At 37.5% G+C, this 22,841-nt stretch overlaps 1 protein-coding gene across 5 annotated transcripts in view; it reads left to right on the plus strand.

Annotated features, from left to right (window-relative positions):
- Nucleotides 1-22,841, plus strand: part of MNAT1 (MNAT1 component of CDK activating kinase) — a 233,985-nt gene that overhangs the window by 84,409 nt on the left and 126,735 nt on the right. For all 5 annotated transcript variants that reach the window (XM_064292559.1, XM_064292560.1, XM_064292558.1 and 2 more), the window contains 2 exons: nucleotides 3,111-3,251; nucleotides 8,234-8,359. In XM_064292559.1, the coding sequence (XP_064148629.1) occupies nucleotides 3,111-3,251; nucleotides 8,234-8,359 (267 nt within the window). The remainder of the gene's footprint in view (nucleotides 1-3,110; nucleotides 3,252-8,233; nucleotides 8,360-22,841) is intronic.

The following is a 22,841-nucleotide window of genomic DNA, read 5'->3' on the forward strand; positions in this document are numbered from 1 at the left end:
TTGAGTCTTTCAACCTGTTCTTTCTCTCAGTTTAATACCTTCTTCATTGTCCCCCCCGCCGCACGCTCCATGTTTGATTTCTAACAATGGTGATTTTCTAGTTATTCACTCAATTACCTACCAACCAGTATTTATTGAAGCCTTAATGTTGTTATGTGCTGTTGAGTTGGCTTATTGAGGCCTATTATGTATGCAAAATACTCATAGCCTCTATTTCAGTGAGAAAATTGAGGCTACCTAATTGGTACTACCTAAATTTCCCATCTTTGTGCCTATAAATTTATCTTTATTTATACTTACCTGCTCTACCTTTCCTCTTGATCTCTGAAGTCTTGCTCATTTATTTATTCCCTTTTCTATATTCCTAACCTCTCTGTCAACTAGTATTTTTCTTTAGTGAAGCAAATAAGCAAGCAAACCCTGTTTGTGGGCCCCCCGCAAAAAAAAAATCTTCTCATGATCTTTTGTTACTGCCCTAACGCTGCTTTCCTTTGCAAGCAAATTTTCTTAGAGAAAACTGTCTAAAAATGCAGTTTCCACCTCTCATCTCACATTTATTTTCTGCCCAGCCACTATATGGGATTTGCTCCGTCTATCCTGGGAGCTGTTCTCCTCATGGTTGCTGAGGAGGACTCTGTCACTGCTAAAGCCCGTGCATGGAGTCTTTTATTGGCCTGAATCACATTTAACTTTTGAGCAGTGTTTGGTTCAAGCTTCTCCTGTGCTGTTGAAACCCTTGCCCTAACCTCTGTGGCACCATTCTATTCTCCTCCTAATATTACTGCCCCCACCTTCCTCTTCCATTCTACTATGAGGCTTATCTTTTCTGCCTGTCTTTTAAATGTAGATTCCTTTTTACTGCTTCTCTTTATGAATTACCCCTTTAAGCTGATTGCTTTCAAATGTTTCTGTAGCCCATTATGTTTCACTTGAGCTCTTGGAATTATATTAATATATCTATATATGATCTACTAGACATTTCATTCTGAAGGTATTACAGACACCTACCTGTAATTCATTATGTCCAGAATTGAACTTTTTTCTTCATTCTTCCACCATTTCTCCTGTTAAGTTTCTCATCTTAGTGAATGGCACCAGCATCCATCTACATGTTCAAGCCATATCTGGTCAGTCTTCATTTTCTGTTGATGGTCTCTTATCATCTTTCAAAGCTGGTTTCTTTAATTCTACTATTATTACCTTATTTAGGGCCCTTCTCATTTCTTCTCTGGTTTACTGAAGCATTCTTCTAACCGGTCTTCTTGTCTTCAGTCTTGAACCCCACTTGATTTGTACACCTCCTTACATCTTTCTAAACCCAGCCTTCAGATTCCTTTAATGTCTCTCTAGTTGTCTTAATGTCGCACAGTAGACCCTCCATGACCTTTCCTCTGTTTATCTCTCCATTCTTACCTAGAGCTCTTTCCCACCCCCATACTTCATGACTTGGCCATACCAAGCATAACAACTTGTTTCATGTCTTTGAGCCTTTAATTCTCTGCCTCAGTGACTGTTCGACTGTCGCATGAGGGCAAATACCTACTGTTTGAAGTCTTAGCTCAGCCTCTGTATGAAGCCTTTTCTGGTTTACCTGTTTTCCATTATCCCAAGAAGAATTTACCACTCTATCAGTTGTGCCCCTACTACTCTGTGTGTATACCTCTGTTATACTTGTCATACATAATTGTTTATGCATATTACTGTTTTATTATGGGGCTCATCCTTTTCTATTTTTGGGTCTTTAATCAAATAGTTCACTTTTCCAGCCCTAATGTCTCAGCTTCTAACTTTATATTTTTGTTCTTACTAATCCTTCTAGACCAAGTTTAAATTGCCTTCTCCACTAGGGGCTTGAGCTAAAGTAGTGACCTTGGTAATAGATGACAAGTTCAGAAGATGATTGGGAGAGATACTAATAGGACTTAGCAACTGATTTAATTTAAGGTGAGTGGAGGCAGAGGGAGTAAACAAAGATGACTTTGAGGCTTCAGCATGACTTGACTGAGGGGTTGGTGTGCACTTAGCAGAAATAAGGAATAGGGGGATGATCCACTTTAAGTTAATTTTTGACAGACTGAGTTTAAAGTATAAGGGAAACATCTTTTCTGTATGGGTACTTGTTTTTGAGAGTTTATCTAATGATGTGTGAAATAAAAAAATCTAATAGAGGGTCTTAAATATTATTTCACATTTAAAAATACACTTTTTCTGAAGTCTCTGTTAATTCATTTTGTTAGTGATCCCCATATTTGTCCTCTCGCCATTCTGTATTTGCCTTGAGGTGCTGTAAATTCTCAGTTGTCTGTTAAATTTTTTTAAAAAAAGTTACTATAATATTTTTATTTGATTTTAAAATAAAGCCATTCAGATAGCAAAGAATAGATATTAATGTTAGTATAAGTTAGAGTTGGGATAAGTTTCAGAGCCTGGAAGTATTTAATATTTCTGAGGAACCTAATACAGGCAAGTGAGTAGACCTGTATTTCATTCTGTCTATGTATTAGTTTTCAGTTTTGAATATTTCAGTCCATAAGGAGGACTCTTGAAATTTATATGCTTATGTTAGGAAAAAAAACCTTCAGTTTTTCAAAACTTAGTTAAATGATTGCTATTTGGGATGCTAGCTTCAAAAAGACTTATTTTATCCTGGGAAAAAGAAGCTTGACTGAGTATTATGATAACTTTTCCTATCTCACATGTTCTGAAAATTGTTTCTATTATAGCCAGTCTATTAAATGGAGTGTTTCAGTCAACTGTTCTGTATGGAGATTGCCTGATTCTCTGTTTTTTTTTCCTTGTTGAATCCCCTAAAATGAATGACTTGAAACAACCTGTAATAATTATAAATAATTAAACCCATTATTAAGCGTAGTCCCTACAGTTCTGCAGCTGGGCCTAGTGTATTTTGTTGAGGTGTTTGTTTAGTGCTAGGTGTCATTCGCTTTAATAGTAACTCTATCCACCTGAAATAAAAGGAAATCTACTTCCTTCAAAGTGGAATTGCCACACTCTTAAGCAACACGTAATTAGTGTGTTTTATGCTTCCAAAAAAGAATTTGATCTTGGTTACTAAATTTAATCCATTCCATATATAAATATTTCTGTTTTAGACTCGGGAACAGGAAGAATTGGAAGAAGCTTTAGAGGTAGAACGACAGGAAAACGAACAAAGAAGACTGTTTATACAAAAAGAAGAGCAACTGCAGCAGATTCTAAAAAGGAAGAATAAGCAGACATTTTTAGATGAACTGGTACGTATTAATACAAATTAAGATTTGAAAAAAAAGCATCGCTAGTCTTCAGGGTTTACTTTTTCTACTGTGTGATAATGGACATCTAAATGGTATTTCTACAGTGTTTGTGCCCTGGTCCATCTTTGGCTTTGGTAGTTGTTTCAGTTACCTATTATTACTGAATAAGAAGTTACCCTCCCATCGCCTCCAAGGCAGTTATTCTTCTATTTATGCTAATAATTCTGTGGGTTAGGAATTAGAGTGAGTTTTGGCGGGTGATTCTTCTGCCCCATGTGGCATCAACTGGAGGTGCTTGATGGTTTTGTGCTGGTGGCTGAGTTGGTCTGGAGGGTCCAGGAAGGTATCACTCATGACCAGCATTTGGGGATGACTGGAAGGCTGGGCTCAGTTGGGTTGCTCTCCTCTGTGTATTCCCTGGGAAACTCTCCATGTGGTTTCTGCAGCAGTGTAATTAGACTTCTTCCATGGTGATTCAGGGCTACAAGAAAGACTGTTCCGAGAGAAAGGAAGCAGAAGTTGTTAATGTTTCAAGACTTGGGCCTGGAAATTGGCATGGCATCACTTCCACCATATTCTATTGGTAAAGCCTGTTCAGTTTCAAGGGAAAAGGAATAGAGATCTTACTTCTTTTTAGTTTTTATTAACTTTTATTGAGCTTCAAGTGAACGTTTACAAATCAAGTCAAACTGTCACATATAAGTTTATATACACCTTACTCCGTACTCCCACTTGCTCTCCCCCTAATGAGTCAGCCCTTCCAGTCTCTCCTTTTGTGACAATTTTGTCAGCTTCCAACTCTCTCTATCCTCCCATCCCCCCTCCAGACAGGAGATGCCAACACAGTCTCAAGTGTCCACCTGATACAGATAGCTCACTCTTCATCAGGAGATCTCACTTCTTGTTGAGAAGATTGTCAAAAAATTTCTGGCCATCTTTAATCCACACATGATTTCCTTGAAAAAATGGTATTTTCTCAGAATTTGGCATAATATAATACATGTGAGACTCAGCTTCTAACCTAGAGTGACTTTGTTGCCATCGAGTCGATTCTTAACTCATGGAGACCCCATGTATTGCTGAGTGGAACTGATCCATACGGTTTTCTTGGCTGTAGTCTTAACGGAAGTAGATTGCTAGGCCTTTTCTTCTATAGTACTGCTGGGTGGTTTGGAACCACCAACCTTTAGGCTAATAGTTGAGTGCCAACCATTTGCGCCACCCAGGAATCTTAAAGTGAGTTTCCCTTTGCCATTGAGTCAATTTTGACTCATAGCTACCCTATAGGACAGAGTAGAACTGCCCCACAGGGTTTCCAAGGAGCATCTGGCGGATTCAAACTGGTGACCTTTTGGTTAGCTGCTGAGCTCTTAACCACTGCGCCCCCAGGGCTTCAAATACAATTAATTGAATTAATTCTAGACAATTAAATGAGTTAAATTCCAAATGTATACCATTGATAGGAAGTAAAAATTTGCTTTTAACGTTTCATATTCTACCTAACGTGAAGGATTTTTAAACTTTGTTTTGAGGTTAGCAAGCTTTGCATAGCAATTATTCTTGCATATCCTTCTAGTTCTCAAAAGTACCAAATTTTGCTGCCTCATTGAGCCGCTATAGGCATGGAGCTCCCCTTTAATTCAGTGGGGCATGAAGCAAGATGTGAAACTGCCAGTGTTATACATTGTGAATAATCTGGAATTAATACTGGTTTTTGTGAGTTTTTCCCCCCACTTCCTGTTTTCTTCACCTGCAAGTCATTACTGCACATACTTTCCTCACTGTTTAGATCATGTAACATGGTGGTTAAATAATCCACAGTAATTTACTGTATTCATTAGTACAATTAATTACAAGAGATTGGTTTAGAATACCACTGCAGTTGGAATTTCTAGTTTCCATTTTTAAATTTAATTTTAAAAACTGTTGCTTTAATTTTTGAATCTTTACTAATTTTTCTTTTTTTGTAAGTATTAACAACCTTTTAGCCCTTACTGACTAACTGAAAGAATCCATTATAGAATGTTTTGTATTTCTTTTCCTCTGTATGTCCATGTGTTAGATTTTATTTAAAAAAAAAAAAAGCATTGGATACACCTAGAAGCTTGGAAGTTAGAATTATTCTCTGGACCTAATTTAGGCAACAACTACTAGTATATGTCTTTTTTCCCCTTGCTTTTGGGTTTGATCCTTGTGCCAAAAGTCACTTTTTTACCTTTTAAAAAGCATTGGCATTGCATTCATGCTGTATGTGACAGGATTCTAATGTTATCGTCTTAATGTTTGTGGCTTAGCATTTGCCATAATATTGCCTAAAAAGTCCATTTATTTAATCCTAATTTTTTGCAGTTTCGCAAAAGATTTTTAAATAGGTCCTGACTTATTAGATGGTTTTATATTCCTGTTTGAAAATTCTCTTCAGTTTATGTCTTAAATTTTGTATGGGTTAATTTTGTTGTCAAACTCAGTGGCTGATTTTTATGAGAAATATCGTTTGCCAGATGGCTTGCTTAAAGTCAGTTAAAACAATCTTTTAAAAATGGTCATTATAAAGGTTTTAATGAGTATTACAGGCAGTCTTATTAAAATTTCTCTAAATATTAAACATTGTCCCTTCAGGCAATTAATGTGGGTTAGGGAACCTTTCAAAGGAGCTCTGGTGGCACAATGATTAAGCGCTCTACTGCTAACTGAAAGGTCAGTGATTCGAACCCACCAGTCACTCTGTGGGAGAGAGCTGTAAAGATTACAGTCTTTGAAACCTTATGGGACAGTTCTCCTCTGTCGTATAGGGTCTCTATAAGTTGAAGTCAACTTGATGGCAGCGGGTTTGTTTTTTTTTTTTTGGTAAAGTAACTTGAAAGCTCTGAATCTATATTTTATGCATTTTCCAGAGCATATATGTTTCACATAGTTTATTTCGCTCTGTAGATTTTTTGTTGTTGTTGTTAGAGCTCTTCTTTGTAGCTTAACACTCACTGAGGCTTTTAAGGCTCCAAGGTTTTGAGTGCTAAAGTAGAATAAAGCAGGCTTGAAGTAAAATCTATGCCTTAGAATTAAAATTAGTTTTAGATTCCTAGAATGTTTATTTTTATTAAATTTCAGCTGCTTTACCAAGATATTTTAACATTCAGGTCAATATTTTGTGACTGTGAGGCCAGGATTTAAACAGGCTAGCGTTTTGATTAGAAATTTTTTGAGCGATCACATTGTCTTGCTTTTCTCTAAGAACTTTTGCTTTTTATAATAAATACCAGCTATGGTAGCACTTAAATTCGTTTAGAGTATAAATTGGGAAATGGTGCTTTTACTTTATAGCCAAGGAAATTTATTTTTCTTTTCTTAGTTCCTGCCTATGAAAGAACAGCTTTTGAAAGATATTTTTGGACACAGACCATTTAAGATGTCCTTTAATAGTACATTTTATTATGAAATTCTTAATGGAAATCTAGAATAGCTGCAGGAATTAACAGCAATACTAGTTGTTACTAATGTATTACTAATGATTTATTGTAGAATATGAAAGTCAAGCATATTCTGATACTATATTTCATTAGTTCTGCTTTGTTATTGCTAAGTCCAGGTCTCAGTGATTTTGTTCCTTAATGAGGTTGTGTTTTATAAATTTTTGTTCTTCCATTTAGTTTTAAACATTTTAATTTTTGTAATATTGCTCTTGCAAAGCATTTCGATTAGAACATCTTGAGGTACAACTTTATTTGCAGACAGTTCTGTTGAGTTAAATTACTTATTTTTTATTTGAATTACTTACACTTTGTAACCTTAAAACAATTCCTTTAAGCATATTAATTAGCCACATTCATGCCTAAAAAATATTCAGTATTTGGATTTGGGAAGAAAATTAGAATCTGCTATTTGTTTTCATACTGTGATATGTTAACAACAGGGTTTCTTCAGGATTATTTTGAGGTGAATAGTTTGACTCTTCTTATTTCTGGGTAGTTGTTATTTAAAAAAAAATCTATAGGCCATTTGAACAATGTTTTTGTTGGTAACCTTTGTATAGGAGATAGAAATGTGTTTGTACCTTCATATTTGCTTACAGATATAGAAGGTACTCTGTGTGTTTGTGTGTGTCTGTTTGTGTATGATCTCCTTCCCTTTTGGCCTCTGTATGTTTCTTTGTTCTTGCTTAACTGATAATTCAAGAAGGAAAATGTCTGGATATTATTTAGTTTAGACCTCAGCTTCACAGTACTTTCAACATGTAAGAAGATTTCATGTTAAACAGCTTAAGTAACGGTGTGTATATAAGAATTATTCAGTCAGTAATTTGCTTGTGTTATTAATATGTGTGTGTCTGTGTGTGTGCGTGCAGATATGTATAAATAGTGGCCTTGATTTAACATCCATATAAGATTTAAAAATGTTTAACTCTCATTTTGTTATTTAATTAAAGAAATTTGGACTTAATTTCTAAAAACAAGTTAGTAAAGGAGAAAATAAATATACTTCCGGTTGTACTTACAATAGTTCCATTGTACAAAACATAACAAGGATAATTTCCAAACGGCCTCAGGTGAAATCTAATGGGAAACAATTTCAAACTGCTCTGAATTCACTGGTAAAAAAAGAATGTGTCTTAGATAAACATCTGATCTAAGTTATACTACTTTCGTACTACTCTTTTTGTGATTAGCTTCTAATTTTTTTTTATTTTAATAAATTGGGTCAGGTTTGCCAGATGAAATAGGACCCTATTATATTGTCTTTAATGTGGATTTTATAAAAAAAAAAAAAAAAAACTTGTTTGCAGGTTATTTTGATTTATGAGTCTACAACAGCCTTTTCTTATTATAAATATATATATATATATATTCTGTAAAGTGTTCTTCATAAAGTGAATGTTCAGTTTGACTTCAAATGCTTCTGGAAAAAAGCATAATTTAAAATAAAGACTTGTTGCTTTTTAGTTTTCCCTTTTTTTAACCTTCATTTTTACCTTTAATTTTTGTTAACAGGAGAGTTCTGATCTCCCCGTTGCTCTGCTTTTGGCTCAGCATAAAGATCGATCTACTCAACTGGAAATGCAACTTGAGAAACCCAAACCTATAAAACCAGTGACGTTTTCCACAGGCATCAAAATGGTAAACCTTATTTTATTTGCTTGTTTACAGATCTTTTTCAAGGTTTACATTTTATATTGATTTCTACAGGTGTACTGAAAGTTTCAGATGTTTGAGAACAGTGTGATCTAGACTAGATAGCTGTGGCTATTGATATGCCTAATGAAAGAGGAAAGTGAAAAGTAATAAGTAATTTTCAAAGTACACAACACAATTTGTTGTAAGTGATATTGGTTTTGTATGAGTTTTCTTATTCTACATGAATTTATAAGCTTGTCAGAAAATGTTTCCTAAAAGAAAATGCTTAAATATTGTTAGAGATGTAGTTGTAGTCTACCGATATAAAATAGAAAAGCAAATATATCAGTTTATATTTCCTTCCAAATGTTTCTTCTCTCCATCCATACTGTTTTTTTAAATTTAAGGCCATTTTTAGCTTTCTAGATAAGAGCTTTAAAAAAAATTGTTTACTTAAGCCATTCATTCAAAGGAAGGATCTTGTAAGCCAAAAGTATGTTTGGAGACTTTCACAGAATTGTTTCTTTTGTTCAGGAAATGTATACTTTGCCATATTAATTTTAAATATATATTGAATTTCTAGGTTCTTGAGATGTAGCTACTGTAAAATATATAACTCTCAGTAAATACATTTTTCAGTAGTCTCATTATACTAGTACAAAAAGTATGGCAATATTATAAAGTCATGGTTAAGGATTTGGACTTTGGAGCAAAACAGCTACCCCATTAAACAGCCGTTTGACATGAGTAAATTACTCAGCTTCTCTAATAACCCTTTTTTTAGTTTTCTCATCTGTAAAATGGTGATGATAATACTTATAAGCTTGTTGAGAACATTAAATGAAATAATAAGAAAAAGTACCCAGCACAATGCCTGGCATATGGTAGGCTCTCAGTAAATGGTGCCACTTGTATTAATAATAACATCAGTTGATAAGAGAGATGGCTATACTAATTTATCCCATTGATCTTTATATTTTGCAACAGAGTATAATGAAAACAACATTGACATTAGAGTAAAAAAACCTACATTAAAATTTTTACTGTAACTTGCTGGTTGTTTGACATTGAACAAGTTGCCGGTTTCATTGTTCTCATCTGTAAAATGGGATTATTTCTCACCTCATAGAATTCTGTAAAAGATTAAATAATGAATGTAGAAATGCCTTTCACACTGCCTGGCACTTTTACAGTTCTCAGTAAATATTAAATAAAAATTAATCAGCATTCTGGAGATACTGATAATTCTGAAGAGAAGAAAGCAGTCTTTTAACAATACAATTACTCTACAGATGTCTAGTATGTCTGTACATACAAATACTATCTAAAACTTTTCAGCTTTTTCATTTTTACTTTAGTTTTTTCATTTTAAAATATAAAACTAAACCAATCTGAAATTTTCAGGTCCTTAGATTATTGTGAAATGATTATTATAGTATCTGATTTAAAGGACTATCAAGTTTAGAAAGAGCATTTCTTATTTAATCTTGTTATGCATAGGTATGTTCCCTATATCTCTCTTTACCATACTACTGCTGCTTTGTTGCTAACCTTTGAGCATATCTTTATACTAAGGCTTACAATCATTATATTATAATGATCAGTTTATGTTGCTGTCTCCCTTGGCAATATATAAGCTACGAGAGCTGGCACCTAATAGGCCTTCCATAAATCTTGACTGAAAGTTAGATAATTGAATATATAGATGGAGGGATGAATAAATGAATAGATAGTTGATTAGAATTACACCAGAGTATTTTATGGAGTCCTTGGGTGGGGCAAAAGGTTAAGTGCTTGACTAAAAACTGAAAAGATGAAGAAATTGAAGATTTTTACCAACTTCTGCAGTCTGAAATTGATCAAACATGCAATCAAGATACATTGATAATTACTGGTGATTGGAATGCAAAAGTTGGAAACAAAGAAGGAGGATAAGTAGTTGGAAAATACGGCCTTGATGATAGAAACGACGATGGAGATTGCATGATAGAATGTTGCAAGACCAGTGACTTCTTCATTGCAAATACCTTTTTTCAACAACATGAATGGTAGCTGTACACATGAATCTCGGCAGATGGATAAACAGAAATAAATCGACGACATCTGTGGAAGGAGATGATGGAGAAGCTCAATATCATAAGTCAGAACAAGGCCATGGCCAACTGTGAAACAGACCATCAATTGCTCATATGAAAGTACAAGCTGAAAAATTAGAAAGAGGGAAGAAAGAAAAGACCAAAATGGATGCCAGAAGAGACTCTGAAACTTGCTCTTAAACTTTACATAAAGTAGCTAAGTGAACAGAAGAAATGATGAAGTAAAACAGCTGAACAGAAGATTTCAAAGGGTGGTTCTAGAAGACAAAGCAAAGTATCATAATGAAATATGCAAAGATTTGGAGATAGAAAACTGGAAGGGAAGAACACACTCGACATTTCTCAAGCTAAAAGAACTGAAGAAAATTTCAAGCCCCGAGTTGCTGTTTGGAAGAATTCTGTGGACAAAATGTTGAATGACACAGGAAGCATCAAAAGAAGATGGAAGGAATACACAGAGTCAGTGTACCAAAATGGTCGATGTTTATCCATTTCAGGAAGTAGCATATGATTAAGAACCAGTGGTACTAAAGGAAGAGGTCCAAGCTGCACTGAAGGCACTGGCGAAAAACAAGCCTCCGGGAATTGATGGAGTATCAATTGAGATGTTTCATGAAACAAATGCAATGCTGGAAGCACTCACTTGTCTATGCCAAGAAATTTGGAAGACAGCTACCTAGCCAACAGACTGGAAGAGACCCATGTTTGTGCCCAATCCAGAGAAAGGTGATCCAGTAGAATGTGGAAATTATCAAACAGTATCATTAACTTTACACACAAGTAAAATTTTGCTAAAGACAATTCAAAAAAGGTTGTAGCAGTACATCTATAGAGAACTGCCAGAAATTCAGGCTAGATTCAGAAGAGGATGTGGGATGAGGGATATCATTGCTGATATCAGATGGATCTTGGCTGAAAGCAGAGAACACCAGAAAGATGTTTACCTGTGTTTTATTGACTATGCAAAGGCATTCAGCTGTGTAGATTATAACAAATTATGGCTAACATTGCAAAGAATGGGGAGTCCATATATCCTAGAGAAATAAGAGCTGTCACACAAATAGGCATGTGCACACCCATGTTCATTGCAGCACTGTTCGCAATAGCAAAAAGATGGAAACAACCTAGATGCCCATCAACAGATGAATGGATAAACAAACTATAATACATATACACAATGGAGTGTTATGCAACGATAAAGAACAGTGATGAATCCGTGAAGCATCTCATAATGTGAATTAATCGGGAGGGCGTTATGCTGAATAAAATAAGTCAACCACAAAAAGACAAATATTGTATGAGACCACTACTGTTAAAAACTCACGAAAAGGTTTACACACAAAAAGAAACAGTCTTTGATGGTTATGAGGAGGGAGGGGTGGAGATAGAAAAACACTAAATAAACAATAGATAAGTGGTAACTTCGGTGAAGGGTAAAACAGTATACAGTACTGCAGAAGTCAGCACAACTTGTGCAAAGCAAGGTCTTGGAGGCTCCATAGACACATCCAAACTCCTTGAGGAACTGAACTTCTTAGCTGAGGCCTGTGGGGGCCGTGGTTTCGGTGATTATCCAGCTCAATTGGCATAACATAGTTTTTAAAGAAAATGTTCTACAGTCTACTTTGGTGAATAACATCTGGGGTCTTAAAAGCCTGTGAGTGGCCATCTAAGATACCACACTGGTCTCACCCCTTCTGGAGCAAGGGAGAATGAAGGAAACTAAAGATACAAGGGAAAGATTAGTTCAAAGGACTAATAGACCACATCTACCACTGTCTTCACCAGCTTGAGTCCAGTACAACTAGACGGTGCCTGGCTACCACCACTGACTGCTCTGACAGGGATCACAACAGACGGTCCCAGACAGAGCTGGAGGAAAATGTAGAATAAAATTCTAACTCACAAAAAAAAGACCACACTTAACTGGTCTGACAGAGATTGGAGAAACCCTGAGAGTATGGTCCCCAGATACCCCTTTAGCTCAGTAATGAAGTCACTCCCGAGGTTCACCCTTCAGCCAAAGATTAGACAGGCCCATAAAACAAAACAAGATTAAGGGGACACACCAGCCCAGGAGCAAGGACTAGAAGGAAGGAGGGAACAGGAAAGCTGGTAAAAGGAAACCTAAGGTCGAGAAGGGAGAGTGTTGACATGTTGTGGGGTTGTTAACCAATGTTACAGGACAATATGTGTGGTAACTTTAATGAGAAGCTAGTTCTGTAAACCTGCATCTAAAGTACAAAAAAAAAAAAAAAAAACAAGAATAGGGATTCCAGAACACTTAATTGTGCTTATGCAGAACCTGTTCCAGACCAAGAGAGTTGTAGGAACAGAACAAGGGGGTGTTGAGTGGTTTAAAATCAGGAAAGGTGTGCGTCAGGGTTGTGTCCTTTCACGATACTCGCCATATTTATTCAATCTGTACGCTAAGCAAATAATCCAAGAAGAATGGGGCGTCAGGATGGGAGGAAGACTCATTAACAACTTGCGGTATGCAGATGCCTAAACCTTGCCTGCTGAAAGTGAAGGGGACTTGAAGCACTTAGTGATGATGGTCAAAGACCAGCCTTCAGTATGGATAACACCTCAACATAAAACAAAAATCCTCACAACCAGATCAATAAGCAACATCATGATAAACGGAGAAAAGACTGAAGTTGTCAAGGATTTAATTTTTCTTGGATCCACAATCAACACCCATGGAAGCAGCAATGAAGAAATCAAATGACATATTGTGTTGGGCAAATCTGCTGCGAAAGATCTCTTTTCAGTGTTAAAACATAAAGATATCACTTTCAGGACTAAGGTGCACCTGACCCAACCCATGTGTTACGGATTGAATTGTGTCCCTCCAAAAGGTGTTGTCAGCTTGGCTAGGCCATGATTCCTAGTTTTGTGTGATTGTCTACCGTTTTATTATCTGTTGTGATTTTCCTATGTGTTGTAAACCCTATTGCTATGATGCTATTGAGACAGGATTAGAGGCAGTTCTGTTAATGAGGCAGGACTCGATCCTACAAGATTAGAATGTGTTTAAAGTCAATCTCTTTTTTTTTTTTTTAACTTTTATTAAGCTTAAAGTGAACGTTTACAAATCCAATCAGTCTGTCACATATAGGTTTACATACATCTCACTCCCTACTCCCACTTGCTCTCCCCCTCTTGAGTCAGCGCTTTCAGTCTCTCCTTTCGTGACAGTTTTGCCGGCTTCTCTCTCTCTCTATCCTCCCATCCCCCCTCCAGACAAGAGTTGCCAACACAATCTCAAGTGTCCACCTGATATAATTAGCTTACTCTTCATCAGCGTCTCTCTCCCACCCGCTGACCAGTCCCTTTCATGTCTGATGAATTGTCTTCGGGGATGGTTCCTGTCCTGTGCCAACAGAAGGTCTGGGGACCGTGGCCGCCGGGATTCCTCCAGTCTCAGTCAGACCATTAAGTTTGGTCTTTTTATGAGAATTTGGGGTCTGCATCCCACTGATCTCCTGCTCCCTAAGGGGTCCTCTGCTGTGCTCCCTGTCAGGGCAGTCATCGATTGTGGCCGGGCACCAACTAGTTCTTCTGGTCTCAGGATGATGTAGGTCTCTGGTTCATGTGGCCCTTTCTGTCTCTTGGGCTCTTAGTTGTCGTGTGGCCTTGGTGTTCTTCATTTTCCTTTGCTCCAGGTGGGTTGAGACCAATTGATGCATCTTAGATGGCCGCTTGTTAGCATTTAAGACCCCAGACGCCACATTTCAAAGTGGGATGCAGAATGATTTCATAATAGAATTATTTTACCAATTGACTTAGAAGTCCCCGCAAAGCATGTTCCCCAGACCCCCGCCCTTGCTCCACTGACCTTTGAAGCATTCATTTTATCCCAGAAACTTCTTTGCTTTTGGTCCAGTCCAATTGAGCTGAGCTTCCATGTATTGAGTGTTGTCTTTCCCTTCACCTAAAGCAGTTCTTATCTACTGATTAATCAATAAAAAACCCTCTCCCACCCTCCCTCCCTCCCCCCTTCGTAACCACAAAAGTATGTGTTCTTCTCAGGTTTCCTATTACTCAAGATCTTATAATAGTGGTCTTATACAATATTTGTCCTTTTGCCTCTGACTAATTTCGCTCAGCATAATGCCTTCCAGGTTCCTCCATGTTATGAAATGTTTCAGAGATTCGTCACTGTTCTTTATCGATGCGTAGTATTCCATTGTGTGAATATACCACAATTTATTTACCCATTCATCCGTTGATGGACACCTTGGTTGCTTCCAACTTTTTGCTATTGTAAACAGAGCTGCAGTAAACATGGGTGTGCATGTATCTGTTTGTATGAAGGCTCTTGTATCTCTAGGGTATATTCCCAGGAGTGGGATTTCTGGGTTGTATGGTAGTTCTATTTCTAACTGTTTAAGATAACGCCAGATAGATTTCCAAAGTGGTTGTACCATTTGACATTCCCACCAGCAGTGTATAAGAGTTCCCATCTCTCCGCAGCCTCTCCAACATTTATTATTTTGTGTTTTTTGGATTAATGCCAGCCTTGCTGGTGTGAGATGGAATCTCATCATAGTTTTAATTTGCATTTCTCTAATGGCTAATGATCGTGAGCATTTTCTCATGTATCTGTTGGCTGCCTGAATATCTTCTTTAGTGAAATGTGTGTTCATATCCTTTGCCCACTTTTTGATTGGGTTGTTTGTCTTTTTGTGGTTGAGTTTTGACAGAATCATGTAGATTTTAGAGATCAGGCGCTGGTCGGAGATGTCATAGCTGAAAATTCTTTCCCAATCTGTAGGTGGTCTTTTTACTCTTTTGGTGAAGTCTTTAGATGAGCATAGGTGTTTGATTTTTAGGAGCTCCCAGTTATCTGGTTTCTCTTCATCATTTTTGGTAATGTTTTGTATTCTGTTTATGCCTTGTATTAGGGCTCCTAGGGTTGTCCCAATTTTTTCTTCCATGATCTTTATCGTTTTAGTCTTTATGTTTAGGTCTTTGATCCACTTGGAGTTAGTTTTTGTGCATGGTGTAAGGTATGGGTCCTGTTTCATTTTTTTGCAAATGAATATCCAGTTATGCCAGCACCATTTGTTAAAAAGGCTTTCTTTTCCCCAGTTAATTGACACTGGTCCTTTGTCAAATATGAGCTGCTCATACGTGAATGGATCTATGTCTGGGTTCTCAATTCTGTTCCATTGGTCTATGTGCCTGTTGTTGTACCGGTACCGGGCTGTTTTGACTACTGTGGCTGTATAATAGGTTCTGAAATCAGGTAAAGTGAGGCCTCCCACTTTCTTCTTCTTTTTCAGTAGTGCTTTGCTTATCCGGGGCTTCTTTCCCTTCCATATGAAATTGGTGATTTGTTTCTCTATCCCCTTAAAATATGACATTGGAATTTGGATCGGAAGTGCGTTAAATGTATAGATGGCTTTTGGTAGAATAGACATTTTTACTGTGTTAAGTCTTCCTATCCATGAGCAGGGTATGTTTTTCCACTTAAGTATGTCCTTTTGAATTTCTTGTAGTAGAGCTTTGTAGTTTTCTTTGTATAGGTCTTTTACATCCTTGGTAAGATTTATTCCTAAGTATCCTATCTTCTTGGGGGCTACTGTGAATGGTATTGATTTGGTTATTTCCTCTTCGGTGTTCTTTTTGTTGATGTAGAGGAATCCAAGTGATTTTTGTATGTTTATTTTATAACCTGAGACTCTGCCAAACTCTTCTATTAGTTTCAGTAGTTTTCTGGAGGATTCCTTAGGGTTTTCTGTGTATATAATCATGTCACCTGCAAATAGTGATAACTTTACTTCTTCCTTGCCAATCCGGATACCTTTTATTTCTTTGTCTAGCCTAATTGCCCTGGCTAGGACTTCAAGTACGATGTTGAATAAGAGCGGTGATAAAGGGCATCCTTGTCTGGTTCCCGTTCTCAAGGGAAATGCTTTCAGGTTCTCTCCATTTAGAGTGATATTGGCTGTTGGCTTTGCATAGATGCCGTTTATTATGTTGAGGAATTTTCCTTCAATTCCTATTTTGGTAAGAGTTTTTATCATGAATGGGTGTTGGACTTTGTCAAATGCCTTTTCTGCATCAATTGATAAGATCATGTGGTTTTTGTCTTTTGTTTTATTTATGTGATGGATTACATTAATGGTTTTTCTGATATTAAACCAGCCTTGCATACCTGGTATAAATCCCACTTGATCAGGGTGAATTATTTTTTTGATGTGTTGTTGGATTCTATTGGCTAGAATTTTGTTGAGGATTTTTGCATCTATGTTCATGAGGGATATAGGTCTATAATTTTCTTTTTTTGTAATGTCTTTACCTGGTTTTGGTATCAGGGAGATGGTGGCTTCATAGAATGAGTTGGGTAGTATTCCGTCATTTTCTATGCTTTGGAATACCTTCAGAAGTAGTGGTGTTAACTCCTCTCTGAAAGTTTGATAGAACTCTGCAGTGAAGCCGTCCGGGCCAGGGCTTTTTTTTGTTGGGAGTTTTTTGATTACAGTTTCAATCTCTTTTTTTGTTATGGGTCTATTTAGTTGTTCTACTTCTGAATGTGTTAGTTTAGGTAGGTAGTGTTTTTCCAGGAATTCATCCATTTCTTCTAGGTTTTCAAATTTGTTAGAGTACAATTTTTCATAATAATCTGAAATGATTCTTTTAATTTCATTTGGTTCTGTTGTGATGTGGTCCTTCTCGTTTCTTATTCGGGTTATTTGTTTCCTTTCCTGTATTTCTTTAGTCAGTCTAGCCAATGGTTTATCAATTTTGTTAATTTTTTCAAAGAACCAGCTTTTGGCTTTGTTAATTCTTTCAATTGTTCTTCTGTTCTCTAATTCATTTAGTTCAGCTCTAATTTTTATTATTTGTTTTCTTCTGGTGCCTGATGGATTCTTTGGTTGCTCAGTTTCTATTTGTTCAAGTTGTTGGGACAGTTCTCTGATTTTGGCTCTTTCTTCTTTTTGTATGTGTGCATTTATCGATATAAATTGGCCTCTGAGCACTGCTTTTGCTGTGTCCCAGAGGTTTTGATAGGAAGTATTTTCATTCTCGTTGCTTTCTAAGAATTTCCTTATTCCCTCCTTGATGTCTTCTATAACCCAGTCTTTTTTCAGGAGGGTATTGTTTATTTTCCAAGTATTTGATTTCTTTTCCCTAGTTTTTCTGTTATTGATCTCTAGTTTTATTGCCTTGTGGTCTGAGAAGATGCTTTGTAATATTTTGATGTTTTGGACTCTGCAAAGGTTTGTTTTATGACCTAATATGTGGTCTATTCTAGAGCATGTTCCATGTGTGCTAGAAAAAAAAGTATACTTTGCAGCAGTTGGGTGGAGAGTTCTGTATAAGTCAATGAGGTCAAGTTGGTTGATTGTTGTAATTAGATCTTCCGTGTCTCTATTGAGCTTCTTACCGGATGTCCTGTCCTTCTCCGAAAGTGGTGTGTTGAAGTCTCCTACTATAATTGTGGAGGTATCTATCTCACTTTTGAATTCTGTTAAAATTTGATTTATGTATCTTGCAGCCCTGTCATTGGGTGCATAAATATTTAATATGGTTATGTCTTCCTGATCAATTGTCCCTTTTATCATTATATAGTGTCCTTCTTTATCCTTTGTGGTGGATTTAAGTCTAAAGTCTATTTTGTCAGAAATTAATACTGCTACTCCTCTTCTTTTTTGCTTATTGTTTGCTTGATATATTTTTTTCCATCCTTTGAGTTTTAGTTTGTTTGTGTCTCTAAGTCTAAGTTGTGTCTCTTGTAGGCAGCATATAGATGGATCGTGTTCCTTTATCCAGTCTGTGACTCTCTGTCTCTTTATTGGTACATTTAGTCCATTTACATTCAGGGTAATTATAGATAAATAAGTTTTTAGTGCTGTCATTTTGATGCCTTTTTATGTGTGTTGTTGACAATTTCATTTTTCCACATACTTTTTTGTGCTGAGGCGTTTTTCTTAGTAAATTGTGAGATCCTCATTTTCATAGTGCTTGACTTTATGTTAGTTGAGTTGTTACGTTTTTCTTGGTTTTTACCTTGAGTTATAGAGTTGTTATACCTTTTTGTGGTTACCTTGTTATTCACCCGTATTTTTCTAAGTAAAAACCTAAGTTGTATTGTTCTATATCGCCTTGTATCACTCTCCATATGGCAGTTCGATGCCTCCTGTATTTAGTCCCTCTTTTTGATTATTGTGATCTTTTACCTATTGACTTCCATGATTCCCTGTTATGTGTATTTTTTTTTTTGAATTAATCTTAATTTGTTTGTTTTTGTGATTTCCCTATTTGAGTTGATATCAGGATGTTCTGTTTTGTGACCTTGTGTTGTGCTGATATCTGATATTATTGGTTCTGTGACCAAACAATATCCTTTAGTATTTCTTGTAGCTTTGGTTTGGGTTTTGCAAATTCTCTAAACTTGTGTTTATCTGTAAATATCTTAATTTCGCCTTCATATTTCAGAGAGAGTTTTGCTGGATATATGATCCTTGGCTGGCAGTTTTTCTCCTTCAGTGTTCTGCATATGTCGTCCCATTCCCTTCTTGCCTGCATGGTTTCTGCTGAGTAGTCTGAACTTATTCTTATTGATTCTCCCTTGAAGGAAACCTTTCTTTTCTCCCTGGCTGCTTTTAAAATTTTCTGTTTATCTTTGGTTTTGGTGAGTTTGATGATAATATGTCTTGGTGTTTTTCTTTTTGGATCAGTCTTAAATGGGGTTCGATGAGCATCTTGGATAGTTATACTTTCGTCTTTCATGATGTCAGGGAAGTTTTCTGTCAGGAGTTCTTCAACTATTTTCTCTGTGTTTTCTGTCCCCCCTCCCTGTTCTGGGACTCCAGTCACCCGCAGGTTATCCTTCTTGATAGAGTCCCACATGATTCTTAGGGTTTCTTCATTTTTTTAAATTCTGTTATCTGATTTTTTTTCAGCTATGTTGGTGTTGATTCTCTGGTCCTCCAGATGTCCCAGTCTACATTCTAATTGCTCGAGTCTGCTCCTCTGACGTCCTATTGCATTGTCTAATTCTGTAATTTTATTGTTAATCTTTTGGATTTCTACATGTTGTCTCTCTATGGATTCTTGCAACTTATTAATTTTTCCAGTATGTTCTTGAATAATCTTTTTGAGTTCTTCCACAGTTTTATCAGTGTGTTCCTTGGCTTTTTCTGCAGTTTGCCTTATTTCATTTGTGATGTCTTGAAGCATTCTGTAAATTAGTTTTTTATATTCTGTATCTGATAATTCCAGGATTGTATCTTCATTTGGGAAAGATTTTGATTTTTTTGTTTGGGGGTTGGAGAAGCTGTCATCGTCTGGTTCTTTAAGTGGTTTGATATGGATTGTTGTCTCCGAGCCATCACTGGGAAACTAGTTTTTCCAGAAAATCCGCTAAAAAAAAACTGCAGTCAGATCCCTATCAGAGTTCTCCCTCTGGCTCAGGCTATTCGGATGTTAATGAAGCTGCCTGGGGAGGGTGGGGGAGGGAACAGAGAGATAGAAGAGTAGCACCTCAGAATATAGCCAGAGTTGCTTGTCTTGCTTGGAATGACTATTATATCTGAAATTCCCGCGGGGCGCGTCGCCTATGTGTGCTGGCTGTGTGGAGATTGCCCCCGGGGGGTCTGGCCCGCTGGACTCAAGGTCAGATCCTCCGCTTCCAGGCCCACGCCCAGCGTCAAGGCTCCCCTACTGGGACGGTGCACTCTCGACTCCAAAATCAGTCGCTGCCTCCCGGGGACTTCTCGTCGCTCCAGCCGCGTTGCTGTGCCGCCTCCGCTAATCAGTTGGGCCGCCTCCCGGGGTTAGTTCATTTCGGTGTAGCAGCTCCCCGTGCTTGTGCCATGACCGAGTGTCCTGGCTGGGAAGCTGTTCTCCCCGCTCCAATACCAGTCGCTGCCTCCCGGGGACTTCTCCTACCAGCTGCGTCCCACGCTGCCCGCGTGACCCAACTGGGCCCCCTCCCGGGGTTAGTTCAGGGGGGTGGAGGAGCTCTCCGTGTTTATGCCGTACCTGCGTCCAGTCCAAATCCCTGTGGGACGGTTCCCGGGCTTGGACGCTGCTCTCCCCTTCCAAGACCAGTCACTGCCTCTCAGGGACTTCTCCTACTGGCTGCGTCCCACGCCGCCGCGGAACCGGCTGGTCCCCCTCCTGGGGTTAGTTCAGGGGGGTGGAGCAGCTCTCTGTGCTTGTGCCGTACCTGACTGGTACTCTGGCTCTAGGCTCTGAAAACAATTGCTGCTTCCCCGTATTAGTTCGTTCTCCGTCTCTAAATCTGTGTTTGTTGTTCAGGGTTCGTAGATTGTTATGTATGTGATCGATTCACTTGTTTTTCCGTGTCTTTGTTGTAAGAGGGATCCGAGGTAGCGTCTGCCTAGTCCGCCATCTTGCAAGGCTGTGTCTAAAGTCAATCTCTTTTGAGAAATAAAAGAGAGACGTGAGCAGAGAGACAGGGGGACCTTATACCACCAAGAAAGCAGCACCTGAGAAGCTCTTAGACCAGGGGAAGATTGATGACAAGGACCAAGAGAGAAAGCCTTCCGCTGGAGCTGGTGCCCTGAATTTGGACTTCTAGCCTGCTAGACTGTGAGAGAATAAATTTCTCTTTGCTAAAGACATCCCCTTTGTAGTATTTCTAGTATAGCAGCAGTAGTTAACTAAGATACCATATTATTTTCAATCGCCACATTGACATGTGAAAGCTAGACAGTTAATAGGGAAGACCAAATAAGAATTGATGCCTTTAAATTATGGTGTTGGCTAAGAATATTGAATATACCATGGACTGCCATAAGGACAAACAAATCTGTCTTGGAAGAAGTATAGCTAGAATGCTTCTTAGAAAGGAGGAGGGCAAGACTTCTTCTCATGTACATTGGATGTGTTATCAGGAGGGACCAGTCCCTGGAGAAGGACATCATGCTTGAAGTAGAGGGCCAGCGTAAAAGAGGAAGGACCTTAATGAGATGCATTGACACAGTGGCTGCAGAAATGGTCTCAAACACAGCAATGATTGTGAAGATGGTGCAGGACTGGGCAGTGTGTTGTTCTGTTTTACATAGGGTTGCTATGAGTTGGAACTGACTAGACGGCACCTAACAACAAAACAACACTAGCTGAAAGATTGAAGGTTGGAATCTGCCAAGAGACACCTTGGAAGAAAAGCCTGATGATTTACTTCCAAAAACTCAGTGATTGGAAACCCTATGGAGCGTTGTTCTACTCTGACACACGTGGGGTCCCTATTAGTTGGAATTGACTCAGTAGCAACTTTTTTTTTCCATTTAAATACCTTTTTTAAGGTAATCACAAAAAGAATCCCTTAGTGAATTTATAACAAGTCCCTTTGAGATTTTGGTGAATGAAGTTTTCTTCTTTTTTAAGTTCGTGCATTAATATGCTATACCATAAAGATCTACATTGAAAATTTCTGATGGAAATGTAAGGAGGCCGTAAAAATAGCAGTAATAGGCAGTCTAGAATAGTTTTGCTCATAAGTGGTGCCCAGAATTTTTATTCAATTTGTAATTCCTCTATTGAGTGAAAAACTGTTAGATTACTAATATTTCATCACTGTCTTGGAAAGTATCTTGGGTGCTTCCCTGAGGTGAATTCCAGAGACAGAAACAGTCACTCATAACCAAGGTATACTTTGCTTTTATCTTTATTGGTCAGATTCTCTAATAAATGATGTAAGAGCTTATATAATTAAGAATTGAATTTTCTCTTTTGTTTTTGCCATTTTTTAAGCTCAAGATGATGCAATTTGTAGAAAAATTCCTAGACGGTTATTATTTTATGTCTGTGAATATTTCTTAATGATATGCAATATTGAAGTTACAGAAATCAGCTGAAAGGACCAGTCAAGTCAGTAATTTTCAGGGATAAAGTTTAGTGCTCAGATGGTACAGGGTATATACACATCAAGAATGTATCCGCTGTTGTAAATTGAGCGTGGCAAGTATTCAAGAATGAATGTTTCAAAGCATTATCAGAGTATATTTCTAATTAGAAATATGGGTTTCCCCCGCTATCTGAAAGTAGAGCTATCTATCCTATGAAACATTTTGTAAGCCAAAATGGTGTAAAGAGAATAAACAATTAGCATTAATTTATATGGGAAGATTTTGAGCATTCCCAGACCCAAAAAATAACCTACCAAATCATCCAAATAACACATAAAACCCTTACGAGCTCTGTTAGGCTTTTTTGATACCTTTGAACGCATCATGCTAACAGGTGCGCAAAATAAATTGAGATAAAGCACAGGTGCTCACAAAGTTCAAAGGTATGGCAGCTTGTTGATTAGATGCAGAGTGTAATTCCCGGGGAAGGAGCTTAGAAATGCCACTCTTGCTACTTGGGGTGCACGCTGCCTCTTTACCGTCTGTTTTCAAAACAAA

The sequence above is a fragment of the Loxodonta africana genome, chromosome 10 (assembly GCF_030014295.1).
Source record: "Loxodonta africana isolate mLoxAfr1 chromosome 10, mLoxAfr1.hap2, whole genome shotgun sequence".
Lineage (NCBI taxonomy): Eukaryota > Metazoa > Chordata > Mammalia > Proboscidea > Elephantidae > Loxodonta > Loxodonta africana.